The sequence below is a fragment of the Rhagoletis pomonella genome, unplaced genomic scaffold (genome assembly GCF_013731165.1).
Source record: "Rhagoletis pomonella isolate Grant_MI unplaced genomic scaffold, Rhpom_1.0 Rhpom_scaffold_00014, whole genome shotgun sequence".
NCBI lineage: Eukaryota > Metazoa > Arthropoda > Insecta > Diptera > Tephritidae > Rhagoletis > Rhagoletis pomonella.
Window position 1 is genome coordinate 13,129,306 of NW_023458568.1, and position 18,284 is coordinate 13,147,589.

General features: G+C 38.3%; 1 protein-coding gene across 3 annotated transcripts in view; it reads right to left on the minus strand.

The window, feature by feature from the left end:
• Positions 1–18,284, minus strand: part of LOC118749243 (structure-specific endonuclease subunit SLX4-like) — a 194,711-nt gene that overhangs the window by 174,696 nt on the left and 1,731 nt on the right. For all 3 annotated transcript variants that reach the window (XM_036484042.1, XM_036484043.1, XM_036484044.1), the window contains exons 3-4: positions 12,238–12,514; positions 11,503–12,122 (exon numbers count right to left, since the gene is read on the minus strand). In XM_036484042.1, the coding sequence (XP_036339935.1) occupies positions 11,503–12,122; positions 12,238–12,326 (709 nt within the window). In that variant the 5' untranslated portion in view covers positions 12,327–12,514. The remainder of the gene's footprint in view (positions 1–11,502; positions 12,123–12,237; positions 12,515–18,284) is intronic.

Here is an 18,284-nt window from a genome sequence, read left to right on the forward strand (position 1 = left end):
GAAATTCCTTGTAATGGAATTAAAGAAAAAAACAATTCCATTTGAAACTACTTCAAGGAATTGAAAAATTAATCGATTCCTTTGCAGTGAAATAAAGGAATTGAATCCTAATTACAATTACTGAGGAATGTAATTGTAGTTGTAATGTAATTGCATTTACCCAGCTCTGTAAGTCATGACAGAAATGAGTATAGTGCGTTGGTTAATTTAAAACAGAAAATTTTGGAAATGCAAGCAAGATGCAGTGATATAAATTTACAATTAAACCTGGACAAAACAAAGTTTATGTATATGCGTTCAAACAAAAACAAAAAGTTTGATATGAGCGTTCTTGAATGTAGTATTGAACAAGTTTACTGTATAAAATGGTAGGGCAGAGTGATCAGCGCAAATGGTACTATTAAAAAACATATAGTTAATGTTAAAAAAAATACAATTAAAGCCAAAAACTTAATTACCCAACTCTCCACTATAAAGCGGGGCTGACGCCTAAAATTGCAATAAATATTTTTAAGACATTTGTAAGGTCAAAAGTTGAATTTGCGTATACTTCATTTGCTGATGTTCCTAAAGGTTATGAAAGGCAGATACAAACGATTGTAAATGATACGTTAAGGCGATGTTTGGGGGTTCCACCTAATACTCCAACATATGCGAGATATGCACTTGCTTGCGAACTTCCGCCTCTCATCAGAGCGCTGTGGTTAACTGCTAAGGAATTAATTAAACAGTGGTTCCTGAATCCGGGTTTAAGAACTAGTTTACAAAATAGTCAGACCATTAATTCAAGTTATGGTTGTGTATATGTAGAGTTTAAGCACATTTTGGATAGAATCTGCACAAGAGTAAGTTTTCAAAAACATAAGGGTCTACAGTTTATACAATCGGAGTTATGTAGTTCGAAAACTAATTTTTCTCAGCAGCAATTAAAAGCGTTGTATAGCGAAAAGAGGAATAATCTGAAAAGTCGAGGTTTTTACATGTTGGCCACAGATGCATCGATTATAGAAGATAGGGTGGGTTGTGCAGTTTATGACTTAGAAAAAAAGGTTTCGTATCTTTATAAAATAAATGGAACAGTTACATCGACCTTCGGTGAGTTGGTAGCCTTAAATGTAGCGGTGGGGATTGCAAAGAAGAGTGGCAGGGCAAAATCTGCCCTCTTTACGGACATTTTAGCTGCAATTAATTCGAAAATAGTGAGTACGATGGAAGTGTGGGTGCCTAGCCATGTAGGAATATATTTGAATGAAAAGGAGGATATTGCGGCAAAGACTGCGACTAATGTTCGTAAAATTTTGGGAACTGATTTCACGCCAACTGAAGCGTTGCTGAAAATTGGCACGGAATTGTGGGAAAAGGCTAAAGAAAAGATAAAGAGACGTTGTCCGAACTGGAATTCGGATGTTGTAGATGTAATAGCAATAAAAGAAAGCCGTGGTTCAAAAATAAAAAAAATGACTTAGACGCATACAATACAAAACTACTTAATAGACTGATTGTTGGGTATACGTACAATAAATCATATTTACAAAAATTTAAGCAGAATATTTCAAGTAACTGTGGCAGGTGCGGAGCCTATGAAACCCCTCATCATCTTATATTTGAATGTACTACATTAAACGCTTTCAGGAACAAGTTTGAAATTTTTAAGAAATTCAGTAACCTAAATGACCTGTTTAAAACTAATAACATAGTATATTTTAAAGAATTGTCAAAATTCATTACTGAAGCAAAATTAAAAAAATGTCTTTAAAAAAAGGAAAAAAAATTTAAATTCTAATATTATTACAATATGTAGGTTAGGTTAGGTTAGGTTATCCTGGCTGCCCCCATCCGCGCAGGAAAGGGCACACTTAGGCCTCCATGGGCCCATTGTGATACCATATTTGAGACTCATACGTCCCTCCTCCAACCTCAGAAATTAAACCAATTTGTAGCTCTGATAAAGCGCACAAAATCGTAGATACTGGCCGAGTCCAGTTCAGCCAGACACTCGAAAGAATAGCGAAGGAGCGAGCGTCGACGGGCTCTTGCCAAGGCGGGACAGTGACACAGGTAGTGCTCCACGCTCTCGATCTCCTCCTCATCGCGGCAGCTACGACAGTAGTCGTTTGGCTGCAGACCCATCCTGGCAGCGTGGGTTCCCATAAGGCAGTGCCCGGTGATTACAATATGTAGCTTATGACTAATTAAATTTTTGAAAAGTTAATAAGGAAAAATGTAAACTATGAATTTATACACCTTCTAATTTTATAATTGAAATAATTTTGAGTATAGTTTGGAAAATATTTTGTATGTTTCATTTCAATCATGTAAACCTATCACCCCAACCTGATGAGGATTCCATTACTACGTTTACTCGACGATAAATCACAAATAAGAAATAAGAACGAGAAAAATCAACCCTGATGGATATGTCATCTTATGGCATATGTCATGATTCAATGATACAAGTTTTGACCAAGGTGTTTTTATACATGCCGTAAATAGTTGCAATGAGGAAAATACATATATAAGAATTATAAACCTGGCAGCGTAAGGACTAAACAAAAGATCCTGGCCAGAAAAGGAATCTGCGAAAGGCAGTTCACATAGTAAAAAAAAAAATTGAAACGACTTCAAACCTTTCGGTAGTGTAAAGCTTTTTCCTGATCTTTTAAATAAAGATATTAATTATAATATTGACAACCAGCATCCAAGTTTTCTCCATTTTTTAAACCGCAAGTAGTTGACGGGCGTGAATTTGTGTACATTTGTACGGAATAGAAATTTCCGTGATTTCATCGATTGCAGCAGCAAAGCTCTTTGCGTGGCCAATCTGCCACGAGGGCATAATTACTGGTGTCGGCAACCACAGCAGCGGATTTTATCAAGGAGGATTTGGGGTAAGCGAGTGGTTTTTTTTTGGTACGTGTGTGCGAAGTTCCCAAATGAGTGGGCTGAGGGCCCAACACAACCGCTATTGTCAACAAAGTACAGAGCCGCAACAAAGTCCTCAAGTCGCTAGCCGGCAGTACTTGGGGCAAAGACAAAGAAACGTTGCTGACAACATACATGGCAATAGGCCGGCCGGTTTTAAATTACGCAGCACCAGTGTGGTCGCCGGGGACTAGTAGGACGCAGTGGATGAAGCTACAGACGACTCAAAACACTGCACTTAGGACAGCGACTGGATGCCTTCTGATGTCGCCAGAATGCCATTTGCACGACAAGGCGAAAACGCTCCCTGGTAAGGAGCATAACACAATGCTCTGCAAACAGTTTATGGTTGGGAGCCACAGACGTGGTCACCCAAATAAACTGCTTGGAGAAGAGCCCTCGCACAGGCACGTCAGGAGGCATCTCTACGAACTGACGGACGAAGTCCAGAGGTTCATTAAGCAGCCTCTGGACCCGTCAGCATATCGACAGGCCCAGAACGGCATTCACAGGGAGTCAGTCTCGAGTTATGTAGACTACAGACCTGTTAATGCCTTTCTAGGCATACAACCACCGGACGTCGACGAGACGGAGCTTCATCTGCCTCGGGAGACCAGAACTACAATACCCCAACTTCGCTCTGGCAACTGCAGCAGGTTAAACTCATACCTGAACAGATTAGACGCAAATGTACCAAATGAGTGTCCGGCATGCGGAGGCACCCCACGACTCGAAACATCTCTTCGTAAGCCCGGAAAACCCGACAACACTAACGCCTTTGTCCCTATGGACCGACCGCATTGAGGTTGCATGCTTCCTGGGGCTTCCGTTAGTGGAGCTTGACGACAACCACTGAGATATTAACCGATCTGGGCAGTTTTTTATGATAAAATCGATCAAGTTTGTATTGTCAGGAATAAACTCGAATGTAATTAAATTCAATTCCAACATTTATTTATTAAAGATTAATCGAATATAAGTATGTATTTGATGGTTGATTGTGTGTATGTACTCTCGCCAGCGACCGATACAAGATACGTCTCCCTCGCTTCGCTTGCTAGCAACGACTCCTTTACAGCTCGGCCTCTCCTAACTTATCGTCACTGGGTGACGACTCTTCCTCGCTGTAGACCTCCTCGGCTTCTGGACCAAGAGCACACCATGGTTTCAATCCGTCACTAGCTAACACACCAGAATAGCGACGATGGCCCTTAGGTACCTCAGGCAGGTCTTCGATCAAATATCTGTCATGCGAAAGTACTTTGGTTACAATTTACGGACTCTTGAACAACGGATCCAGCTTGTGGGATGTGCCTGTTGCCGTTGGCACGTACTCAGTCACGAACAGATCACCTACCTCGTACTGCCGCGCAGTCTCGTGTCGCTTATCACATCGCTCTTTCCATACCTGCTTTGCTTTCATTGTTGCTTCGAGTGCCTCTTGACGTCGGTACGCTACGACCTCTGGATTGCTGACCTCACCGTCGATGGCTTGTATTAATCGGTTAGTGGAAACGTCACGTGCGCTGAAGTTGAACACTAACTCGTTTGGATTAAATCCAGTTGTCGCGTTTGCACCGTCTTATTAACACGCTCAGCCTGTCCATTTGCACGTGGGGTTCTGAACGCTACCTTCACATGCTGAATGCCATTCTCTGTGATGAATCGGGTAAACTCAGCTGAAGTGAACGCTGTACCTCGATATGTTGTCACTCTCCTAGCGCATTGACCACTGGTGCCGTTTTAGTGCTACGCACAGCCTTCAGGATGGAGTACTTGCTGAATGCACACTACTACTAGTATGTGCATATTTCCCTTTTTGTTTTAGGGAACGGGTCCTAGATGGTCCAGATGCAGAGAACGGAACGGAATCGGCATTATCTCATGTGACACATGGAGTTGGCCTTCTGGTTGACCCCCTTTTGCTTTGTTAAGGCAACACTCAGGGCACCCTTCAATGTAGGACTTAACGTACCTTCGCAACCGGGGAAACCAGAAATGTTCCTGAAGTCGTTGAAGTGTCTTTTCAAGAGCGAAGTGCCCTGCGTCGTCATGGTATGACTTTTTGTTGCGCCACCTTACTGCTCTCGGCACAACCAGCTGCTTATAACCGTCGATATCTCGGTATAATCGCCCTTTTTGTAGACAATAGTGTTTGAGTTCGTCCAGCTTCTTCTTTTCACCACTATGCAGACCACTGATGACTTCCCTGAGTCGTTCATCTTGCCACTGCATCGAGCCTAGCCAGTCATCCTTTCATAGCCTTTCATACACCTGAAAAACAAGATCTGCCACCGTCTCTACTTTACCTGGTGGTAGAACAGGTGCTCGGCTCATCCCATCTACATGCGTCATATTTGACCCTGGTCGGTATTGACATGTGAAATCAAACTCCTGGAGCTTCAACCACCAACGAGCAATACGGCAATGGTGTTGTGGCTTTTGTTCAGTCGGTCACGACCTTGAATGGTCGCCCCAATAGATACGTGCGAAATCTCTGCAAAGCCTCCACAATTGCTAGCACCTCCAATTCATGGCTAGCATACTTTTGTTCAGCTTCGCTACACTTTCTACTGAAGTAAAACACTGGCTTGTATCCACCTGCTTCGTATTGTAACATAACTGCAGACACACCCATGGAGCTAGCGTCCGTATGGACCTCGTGATCTCGTCTAAGATCAAATAACGTTAACACTGGCTTCGTGGATACGAAAAGCCGTCGCTTGAAGAGATCCCCACTCGAACGTTGTGTTTTTCTTTAGTAGCGCCGAAAGAGGTAGATCGATCACGCTGTAGCTGGGCACAAACTTGCGGAAGAACCCAGTAAGGCCCAGGAACAGACGAACCATCGTTGGTGAACTCGGTGTGGGAAACTCGCATATGCCCTTCTTTTTCTCGGGTCCTGGTCGAATTCCATCGCTGTCGATCGTATGGCCCAAGAAGTTTACGGTTTTCGCCAAAAATGTGCACCTTGATGGTCGAAGCGTCAAATTAGCTTACTTAATAGCCCCCAGGAACTCACGCAGCACCTCTCGTCCTTCCGACTCATCCTTCGTAGCGATGATCACCTCATCTACATAATTTAAAATCATGTTCCGGTTTGGAAGCCGCTTGATGATATTGATAATCGTTTCTTGAAACACCATAAGAGCATTCACCAGCCCAAACGGCATCACATTATGCTCGAACAGGCCTTCGTGCGTCAGGAATGCAGTGTATGCTTTCGACTTCTCCTCTAGCGGAATCTGGTAATATCCCGAGGTCATATCTACTGTCGAGAAAAACCTATTACCAGCCAGTCGCGACAACTGTTCCTCAACTATGGGCATTATATAATTTTTCTTTACGGTGACCTCGTTCAGTGCCCGGTAGTCAACGCACATCCGATTCTCACCGTTTGACTTCTCGACTAATAAAACCGATGCAGCATGAGGAGAGTCACTTGGTCTTATTATGTCGTTATCTGATAAGTTTTTTAAAATATCTGATAATATCGGACGTTGAGAAAATGGTACCTGGTACCGCTCGCCAACGATAGGCTTCGTGGTGATCACTTCGATACTCATCTCAGCATCCTTGCATATTCCCAGGTGGCTGATATCCTCTGCGAAACTTGATCGGTAGGTGTCTAGAAGATTTAGTAACTTTTCGCGCTGCTCCTTGTCTAAGCTGGCGAGAATGTTGAATTCCTTACTACCAACTTCATCTACACTAAGTACGCCGCCATCAATTACCATGCGGTTCTCACTGTTCTGTAAAACATCGCGACCCAATAATATATTGGAAGGTAGCATGTTGTCGTTTACAATATAAAGTGTGATGGGAAGTGACTTGCCATCTATAAGTGCGCTTACATCTACTTTGCGCGTAACCCGAACTTCTGACCCTCCGAACCCGATGAATCGTTTGTAAGTTTCGATACTATTCATACCTTCTGCTGCCATTGTCCTGATCAATGAACTCACGCTACCTGTGTCTATGAACGCTTCAAAACTCTTCCCATTCAACACCACAGTTTTTATTACCGGAGGCGCTTCGACATTTTCGACTTGTTCCATTATCTTCACCACAGTAGGCTTGTTGCTACAGCTTTTCGAGTCATGGCCCACCTTGGAACACACTGTACACCGTTGCTTGCATTGTGGTCGCGGGCATTTCTTTGCTATGTGCCCGTACTCATTGCAATTAAAGCACTTAGGCCCCGTTGACTTACTACTGTCCTTGCCTTCTATTTTAACCTGCTGCTGATTGTGAAGTGGAGCTGTCACTGTAGCCCCCGTAATCGCAGTCAAATTCTTTAAAGCCACTAGTAACTCACTGCACGAAGCAAAATTCATAGTCGCTAAATTTCTTGTCAATGCCACATCATTGAGCCCGCTAATGATATGGGAAATGATAGAATTATCGTCAAGGTTGCCTTGATGCTCCATCGTTAGCATTGTGTAAAAGTATTCAACGTAATCTTCCCCATTCTTACGTTTGCGTCTTAATAGTGCTTTGTGCGTTTCAGCTGCGTTGCACTTGACCGGAAAATCTCTTTGAAAAGCATCTACGAATTGCTCCCAACTGCTAAAAACAGCTAGCGAATCCAACCATCGTTTGGCTACACCCTTCAGTTTGTGCTGCATTGTTACGAGAACCAAATCTTCTGGCCAGCCGTACGCTCAACGCAATTGCTCAATTCGGATAACAAACTGCTGTGCTGAGGTAAGGTCCTTGATGGGATCAAAATCCGGCATGACCCCTACCATGTCTTGTATTGACATCGTTACACGCGTTGCTGTTTGTTGCTCATTAGTCAAATTCCCCACTGGAACCGTCGGTGCTTGTGCTAAACCCTCATTGCTCTGCTACGCTTGTTTGTCGGTACGATCTAGTGTACGCGTAGCATTCAAGGTGCTGATGGCTGTAGCCAACGTGGCCATGGCCTCCTAAAGTCCATTGATTTGTGCTGGGAAATCGTTACCTTCCTCCTCTAACTCTGCCGGATCAATCTCGTCGCTGCCCAAAATTTCCTGCAACTTTGCTACCTTATGGGTCTTCGTGCCCGTCATCGCAACGTTGCTGTTCTGCAGCAGTTGATTAAGCTGGCTGACCCTTAAAGATACACTAATTTTATCATGCTGTATTAAATTCTCTTTTAATATTCAATTAATAAAATGCATTCCACGCTTTTCTTATTTAATCGACGACACTCCAATTTCCTGTCCGTCCGCAATCGTTGAACTGCCCAAAAATGTTTCTTATTCCTCTTTTTTCCAAATGTCGTGTATCCGCGTTGCTATTCTTCTCGAATTTTCTGCCAAGTTTTTCCCTGCTCCGCTACCGACGAGTATCCGTGAAGCCAAAACCTTGCGTTACGCGTTTTAGTTGTACTTCTCCTATGTTGAACGTTGTTTGTCTGCGTCTCTGCTTCGTTGCTTTTGACTTTACAAAAATGCTCCTTATTGTTGCTGTCCCTGTTTTGTTCGTTGAATCGTTGTTGTCCTTCCAATAAACGTTGTATTTACATGCTTCTTCGTTGCCGTTCGTTGCGACTTGCTTTTGAACGATTGTTGTATATCTGCTTGACTTCCAGTAAACGTTGTGTAGAGCAGATGTATGTATATTAGACTCCATCACCAAAAAAAGTAGCGGTTTTTCCGCCGAGATTACAAAATTTATTATATTTTAAGACATCCACCAAAATATTTCGGAAAAATATTAAGATTTAAGCGAGCTGGACCGATTTGAAAATACGTCCAAAAATGAAGTTTTTTATGAATAAAAATAGTTTCTTAAAGAACTTTTTGAAAAAAGCCCCTTCAGATGACAAATTAGATTAGGCTTAAAAAATCTGCATAAAAATATTTGACAATCTTTTCAACGGAATCGCAAAAATGAGATTTTTGATGCTGCTTTTTTACTTTTTTCAAAGATTGGTTTACAAAAAACTTGAATAACTGGGCCAAAACTATTCTGATTTAGACTTATGGGATCTCAGTAGAAAGGTATTTTCACACTGTTTTTATTTCTGGCCAAAAACACGTCATTCGTGTCCCATCTTGTTTTTTCGAATACCAACACATCTTAATTCAACTTTGAGTGACGTTCGTTCATCCTACCTTTCTCTTCCATCCTTTGAATGAGTTTATTAGCAAAGAAATAAAAAGGGTGAGAAAATACCTTTCCAATGACACCTCTTAAGTCTAAATCGGAAGAGTTTAGGTTCAGTTATTCAAGTTTTTCCTATACCAATCTTTGAAAAAAGTTAAAAAAAAATAGCATCAAAAATCTCATCATTACGATTCCGTTCAAATTTTTTTTTTCTTTTTTTAATATTTCTATGCAAATATTTAAAGCTAAAACCGTTTTGTCATTTGAGGGGATTTTTCCAAAAAAAAATCTTTAAAAAACTATTTTTATTCATTATTTATTATTTATTTATTATTTACTTTACCTCCATTTTTGGAGGTATTTTCAAATCGGTCCAGTGGACGTCTTAAAATATAATAGATTTTATAATTCCAATGGAAAAATAGTACCGATTTCTTTTGTATAGGGAGTGATGCAGTCTAATGTATATACGTTGCGCTATCACTGCCGTGTTCGTTGAATCGTTGTTCTGCTTCCAATAAACGTTGTATTTACGTGCCTCTTCGTTACCGTGCGCTTCGTTTTGGTTTTTAATGATCGTTGTGTCGTTGCTTGACTTCCAGTCACCGTCGTGTACGTTGCGCTGTCACTTTAACCTGAAGTTGCTCGTTATTTAGTCGTATTGGCTCGTTGCTATTAACTTTTGGTGTCGTTGCGTTTGGATGGATGGCCGCTGCTCTCCTTCAGCAAAAAAAATTATCCCATTTGCTTTGATTTGAATTCTAACGTTCGGTTGCTCTCGTCTCTTTCACGATTGCTGTTCGCCGTGTTGCGCTCTGACTGCACTGTAGTACAAAAGATATGTATGCTATTTTTGCGGTCACGTTAGATTTCTGCGTTCGTTTGCACTTTAATTCTATATCTCACCAAATTCTCCGCTCTTTCTTTTTTTTAACTTTTGTAGGCGTCAGTGAATTTCACTTCTGACTTGTTAGGAATAAACTCGAATGTAATTAAATTCAATTCCAACATTTATTTATTAAAGATTAATAGAATATAAGTATGTATTTGATGGTTGATTGTGTGTATGTACTCTCGCCAGCGACCGATACAAGATACGTCTCCCTCGCTTCGCTTGCTCACAACGACTCCTTTACAGTATTGAAAACAAATCTCTGGCCTATGCAACTTCAACAGCAAATTACTTAAAAATTATAAGAAATGTCGGGCGGGCTCTTCATTTTTATAGCATTTTCTTTTCTCCAAATAATGTTGCATTTACTCCGCCCTACGCCAGGGCCGTCAAGTTTCGTGTTCTTTTCTCAGCATTTTCACATGCATTTGCGTGCTCTTTCTTTAAAATGTTGCACTCTGATAATGTTGCCATATAAGGTGGAATTTTTTTAGAGAAAAGAAAACGCTATTAGAGTCCGAATACCCTCACCTTCTACAACATCTCTTCGTATGCCCGGAAAACCCGACAACACTAACGCCTTTGTCCCTGTGGACCGACCCCATTGAGGTTGCACACTTCCTGGGGCTTCCGTTAGTGGAGCTTGACGACAACGACCGAGATATTAACCGATCTGGGCGGGGTTGTTGTAGACGCTGCAACACAACAACAACCCACTTTTTTGTGATAAAATCGATTAAGTTTGTATTGAGAACAAATCTCTGACCTTTGCAACTTCAACTTCATTTTTATAGCATTTTCTTTTCTCGAAATGTTCCATTTATTCCGCCCTGCGACAGGGCTGTTATTATTAGAATCAGAATACCCTCACCTTCTACAGCATCTCTTCGTATGTTCGGAAAACCCGACAACACTAACGCCTTTGTCCCTGTGGATCGACCCCATTGAGGCTACATGCTTCCTGGGGCTTCCGTTGTAGTGCTTGACGACAACCACGGATATATTAACCGAGATCTTCGGGCGGGCTCTTCATTTTCATAGCATTTTCTTTTCTCAAAGTAATGATGCATTTATTCCGCCCTGCGCCAGGGCTGTCAAGTTTCGTGTTCTTTTCTCAGCATTTTCACATGCATATTGCGTGCTCTGTCCATAAAATGTTGCACTCTGATAATGTTGCCATATAGGTGACATTTCACCTTCTACAACTTTCCCTATTTTTTTTTATTTTTTTGCCACCTTTTAGTAAAATTTTCCCCAACCAGCGAACGTGTTTGCCAAACCAAACATTGTCTACATAACACCGACCTACTTCTAGACAATTTAAATCTTTGTGTCCGCAAGTAGAGCAGCGAAGAAAATATAATACGCAGACTGATTTGATTTGATTACCAAAGGAGTACATTGGAATAGCTTTTAGAGAATAGAGTTTTGTCTTTCAGTGAACACACAGCCTTGTTATTTGTGCTACTGAAACGTAATTTTACATTCAGGTGTTACCGTAAAAATTATAAGTGCTTTTTAATTTAATTCCTAAGCAATATTTGTTTGACTGTCTAGTTTGTAGTTCCATAAAATTTTGTTTAAATACCTACCTTCCAAGGAATTTGTACGGAATCCATATTCTTGGAGTATTTTCGGAATATTTTTTAGCTCGTCATGGTCATCCAGATCAGCATCGCTTTCTCCAGGATCCAAACAAATTGGACCACTGTTTTCTATTTCTGATTTTGATAAAGCCAATGCAAGAACTATTTCATCTGTACTAAAGCTATCTACTCTACAATGTTGTGAAGCAATTTCTGTGAATGCATGTTCACTCCGCAGAAGAGAAGTCTTAATATCCTTTTGGTTGGCACCTCGTAATATCGAGAACTTTGCCGACTTTTTTGAATATGGCAGTTTTTTTGGTTTCTTAACCTTCTTTTGTGGTATTTCAACGGCGTCTTTATTATTAAATTTGAAAATCTCTCCACCTTTTTCCACATTTTTGCTCTCTTTAAGAACAAAGTCAGTTAGATTAATACGCTTCCTGCTTTTCGGGTTAATGACCTCTTCAGAATTGTATACCTTACTACAAGATGTTTCATCCGCAGTACTTAATTTATTGACGCAATCATTGTTCATCTCTTTATAAGATAATGTGTCTTTTAACTCATTTGAAATCGGAGTGGTAAAATATTTTGATATGGTCGGATGCACCGATCGAGTTTTCCTTAAAAATAAAATGTTATGTTTATGAGGCTACTATTATAAAATATTTATTTACAATTGCACTTTATGGACAAAATCACATGTTTAGTAGATATATATGTACATGTGTATATTACCGTAAATTTTGTTCACCGCTTTTTCCAATATGCCTTATACCGGATAAACGGAGCTTTTTTAAATTCGCTTTACGTGTTTCGCGATCCATTAAAATTAAATTTTATTATTTATCTTGTTGACATCAATTCCTTTTCCTCATCAATCCGTTTTTGTATCTCTCTTCGTGGAAGGGGCTTTGGCAAATTAAACAAGTATTTCCTATCAATCTCCTCTTCAGTAGGATGTAGTACTTTGTCGCATATACGCTTGTTAGTTTCACGGATTGTCGGCATGCAACTAGATATAATCAATGCATAAAATTTTCTTTTTGGTTGTTGTTGTTTCCGACAGGGTGGGTGTACGATGTATTTTGGAACGAGTTTCGAACGAAAAATTACACTGAAAATGGCACAACGCCGAAACCGGTTTGTCTCCAAACCAAATTTGGCAAGGGATGACGGAAATTTGGGTAATTCTCTAGTATAGGGTAAGAATCGCTAAAAAAGGTCCGGAAGAGTCGGGAGTGGTACCAAACGACGCGTTTCGGTTCCCTATTAACAATCCACAAGGAGAGGGCTTATATTATTAACCATTTAAAGGTTATAAACAAAAAACTTTTGTTAAATTTCGTTGTTTTGTATGGGCAATTACCCCGACAAAAATTCACTAAATCACCTGTTCTTACTTTTTAAACACTATAAAAATATATAATTATCTTAATTATTAAACAAACACATAGTTTTATCAACCTAAGATAGATTATTTTGTTACTAAAAAGTTGACAATCTTTTTTTTTTTTTGGGCCTTTGATTTCCTTCTTTACGAAGGAGCTGATGGCAGGGCTTGATTATGCCCTTACAGTGCCAGATTAACGTGTTGTTGAGTTGTACAAAATCGATGTGCCTTATGTGGATAAGCGAAGAATTTCAATGTCCTTTGCAGTTGTAGTAGGGTGGAGGTTGTCGTTGGCGGAAAAATTGGTATCAGTTCTTGTGCATTTATAATCGATTTCAATAGATAAATTTAAGATATGAGTTGTATATGTACATTTATGTATGTTTCTGATGTCTTAAATGTTAATGTTGTTAGGACATAAGACTTTTGGCATATGTATGTATATATGAGTGTAAACGATATTTACATTACTTACATAGATTTTATAGGCGCAGCCTGTTCAAGTCACGACTAGTACTCCGCATATCTGTACTATTTAAATAGGTAACATTGTTCTGAATGTTGATCTTAAGTAAAATGATATTGTGTGGTTTAGTGTGTTGTATGATTACATGAGTGTGTGCTTTGAGCTACATATATAAGTACTTATGTAATTGTGTCTAATCGATAATTACAATGGATCTAGTTGCTTCATTATAATTTATTGTAGGTCTTCAGTCTTTAGATTGCAGTTTTTGTACTGTATTTATTGTTTAATGTTTAATTCTGTTTGCACATGTATATGTGTACATTTCTACCCTTTCTTTTTTCCTTATTATTTTTATTATTTTCCCCTCCCCCCTTTGATATATGTACATAATGTCAGGCTTTAAAGCGCTTTGTCAAGGTTGGCTTTGTAAATGAAAGATATCAGCTCTTGATAATATTGGCTGCGTTTCTTTATACATTCCGGATAATCCCATTTCACAGCCGGAATAAACAGAATGCGTTTGAAATATACGTCAACATATCATCAGGAACGTTCTAAAGAATAAATAAACAGAAAAGTTTATTCCAAACGTTCAGAATGAATAAATAGAAATAAAGAACTTCTTCAATGTTATCGAATTTGTTAAAAATGTGAAAGTCGTTTCTCGGTTGCCTGTATTTGGAGCATTCAATGATTTGGTGTTTCTATGAAATTACAACCATGACAAAAGCATAGTAAGGTAAAACCGTTCTCTCAATGCGTCGGCCATGATTTTTTTTTTTTGAAGTTTGCCAACATTTTAAAATCGTATAAAATTGAGAGTAAAAAAAAAAGGAATTGTTCAAACCCCGCAAACATATTCTGAGCGCTCAGAATATATGAGTCGGAAAGGAGTCCTAGGTAGGTAAGAAATATGAGTTTCAGAAACAAAAATTTTTTTACTCTTATATGAATCTTTTAGGAGTCATATATGATCCAAGTTATGAGCCAGCACTTTGTGCCATAACGACTAGAAATTTATATCTAAACTTTTTTATACAGATATGAAAAATAATTAGGAAGGAAAAATAAACAAAATTTAGCTGCAGTAACTGCTATTACATGTATGCTGCAATATACATATGTACATATACATGTGTATGCGCAGAGGTATGTATATAAATATGCAACAGTATTTGAGTTGAAGAATAAAGCCAATAAGAGTCACAGAACAGCATACAATGAGACTCCGAAAGTAGGCCTTTATGAGGCCAATAAGTCATTTAAGAGCTTCAAAAAGAGTTCAAAATGAGCCGTATATGACGCCAATAAGAGTCCAATATGACTCATATTGAGGCTCATTTGATGTATGAATTTAAGCTCATATAGGTCGACCTTCGCAGGAAGGGAAAGATCCTCATTTCGGACTCTTAAATGAGCTCATTATGAGCACAAAGGCTCCGAAATGGGACTCCTTAAAGACTCATTTATGACTCCAAATGTTTGCTGGGAAGTTATTGTTGTTTGAGAATGAAAATGAGAATGTGTGTGTGAGTTTGTGTGTAAAATTTTATTATTAAATTGCTTGCAAACGTAAAGAATTTGAAAAATTCCTCTCAGCGGTTCTATCTTCATATTTTTTTTATCATGATAACAACTATTACACATGTTTGAGATGTGGCTACCCACCAAACAATTTTTGTTGCCGGCAATAAGAAAACGTTTCGCCCTCGGTAACAAATTTATTGCCGGTAATATTGCCATCGTGTCGATTTCCTATTACCAGTCGCTCTAAAATGTCCGCCGAAGGCAACTCGCCTGGGTGAGTCGTTTTCTTATTACCTGAATGAGTCATTTTCTTATCGCTTCAGGCGATATTTGGAATAATTGTATTCTTTTTAATACTTCAATCATTTTTTGTATACAAAATTGGAGCTTATATAGAAACAGAAATAATTCTTTCTTTCCCTATGGGGCTTCCTATTTTTTCAATTCTGTCCCTGGTAAAAATTAGACGATTTTGGATAATACTATCAACGCGAAATTTATAAGCTTAGGAATTTTTGATAACTTATTTATTCCAAAGTTGACATGAAAGAAATGTTGTTGCCGATTTGTCACCACAGCAATAAACCGGTGAGTCGCCAATTTGTTGCCATTGACGATTGTTGCCTATTTCTCATGTTTTGCATGGTGGGTATGCATAAGTTGTAAAAAGGAGTTATTGTATGTGTACCCCGTCATTAGTCTGTTGATGAGTTTGATAATGGTAAGGTCCATATTTAAGCCTATATTTATCGGTCATAAACCAAGGTTTTCGTGCTGTGGCTGTAATGCTAATGTAATGCTTTGATCTATAATATAGTTTCCTCCCATAAGGTACGTCCTATTTTCCTTATAGCTTCCTGAGGTGTTAGATCGATCGTTAGACTTCTGCCATAGTCTAATGCTGTTTTAGCGGCTATGTCCGCCTTTTCGTTGAAATTCATGCCTACATGACTTTGTACCCATTTGATAATTAATTTTTCTATTTCAAAGTTGCTAACTTGGTTTGACAATCTTTGCGAACTGAAACGCAAGATTCCAAATACAGAATATACAGTAATAAACCTTTTCGCAGTTTTTACCGATTTGGTCCCTAGGAGTACTTTTGGGTTGTGTGATTAGAAAAAGTACATTTCGAGGATAAAATATACACAATTATGTGTTATTTATGAACAAAATGTAGGTTAAGGCTGTGTGCGAGTACGTCTAAATTGGTATCTAAATAGAGAAAAATCCTAAATCACTGGAAAGTGTCGGTAACGCAGTGAATAGGAACAATTCAGATTTTCTGCGTGCATACTTTTCAACCTAAATTGAACAGTCAAATATATTTGAGCGAGCGATTAAGTGAACAACGATTTTTTTATGTTTTAAATAATTTTTATCATTGCTATTTGATTTTTGCATTCAGATAAGTATATGTGTAATTCGATGGATGTATATTATTTCGCAGGGTCAGAAGAGCAAACGGATTCTTTTATAGATGCCAGGATGGAACATTCTCCTTTTCTCTTGCAAATATATTATATTGTTAAATAGTCCCAAAGCTACCGCAAAATTATCCATTTTATAGATATATTTATTAAAAGCAACAGTTCCAAAACAAAGAATTTAGGTTGTCGAACGAACTCGCACAGTTTTAGCAGCTGTTTTCGTAAATTGTAGCAGTGCCGGAAATTCCCAGTGGAGTATTAGTTTAGGTACTAAAATTTAGGTAAACTCGCACACAGCCTAAGTATAATATTCATTTTTAATGTATGCTGATATTCATGCGTAATGAAGAATAATATCAATAGTTAGGTACATAAATAACGCTTGTGTTTTATAGACTGGAAAACTCAAATCATAATTATAGCATTGAATGGAGTTTTCTTAAATGGAAGTTTAAACTAAAAAAGTCCATTATAAGATTAAATTATTTATGAAAACCGTAAATTTTGTTTATTTATCAAGCCAATTTCTAAATTTCCGAATATATTTAAGTCTTTATTTAAAAAAAACAAGGTTAGTATAGTTATACAGATCCCAATGATTGCCAGCCATATATGTAATACTTCTATATTGGCAGTAAGCTAACTTCTCTATGTGTAAGCATTCCGAAATCAAAGCGAGACAGTCTAGTACCGTTTTTGTCAATGTATTGTGTACTTGAATGCCGTTTTTGTATATGTGTCGTGTACATGTTTATTTATAAACGTATGTGTTCCTTTTCTTTCGTACGTGTTTATTGATATATCTGTACTGTAGTGTTTTCGGACGGTACTAGCTCTTACTGCCAATATAGGGGTATTACATCCGACCAGACAGTCCATTAAGCGCACCCAAGTTTGAGTGGTCTACAAGTTACAAGCGTTTTCAACATTTAACAGTTCATTATCATGTGCGGTGTAATATAACAAATTATACACTGAACTATGATAATCTATACTAGTATCTATAATAATAGACAAAAATTTGCAATGTTTTTACACTTTTGCAATAGTTTCGGGCACTATTACAGAGTCATGACTTGTGCCACCCTGCCATAGTACGGTTTTTGCTCCCTTTCATACCAGAATAATTTTGTACACAACTCTGAATCAACAAAATTCATGATCCTTCTCATTATCAACCCTGATCAGATTTTACCCCCGAGGAGTACTCAAAAAGTTTTATTACTGTATATATAGAGCGTGTGAATCGGTAACAAAGTTTGCGTCGAGTAAATTTTTGACAACTATGAGGTGAATAAAATTTATGTAGCTCATGAGGCTAGTGAAATTTTTCACAAATGCATAGAAAATTTGGACAATCGCAAAGATTGTTGATGTGTGTAATTTTTCGTTAAATAAAAGCTTAAATAGATGAATTGCAATCAACGATGGTAGATGTTTTCTTAAAATATTCATTTCACTTCAATTTGTAATATTTTATTCCAAATAATTCTGCGGTTATCAAAAATTTACTGCTGTCAAAAAATATTTCATTTCACACAGCAGATTGGCAAAACTGTCTCACCATAGTAAAAATATTATTCAACAGCTTTCCCCATAGAACTATACTGTGATTCCAAAATAGCTATAGTGCTGCCACTGTATTAGTATTTCGTTATAATTCACTTTTCCTTAGGTGTGTGCAGTGTTCAATGCTTTTCGGTATTTTCTTTCATTTAATATATACAGTGCCGAACAGAAGTATTGGCACAGTGAATTTTTCGCAACATATGCAAAATTATTTATTCTAATTCATCTTCGATAATTTTTTATAAAATTATCGTTCATTCTACACCAGAAAACATAATAATAAAATCTCTAAACTTTGTGCAAAACTCAGGAAAATGCATTAAATTTGCACACTAATTTGCAACTTTTTATTCAGATTTTTTAGAAAAATTCTAAGTACGCAGTTTTATAGCCCATT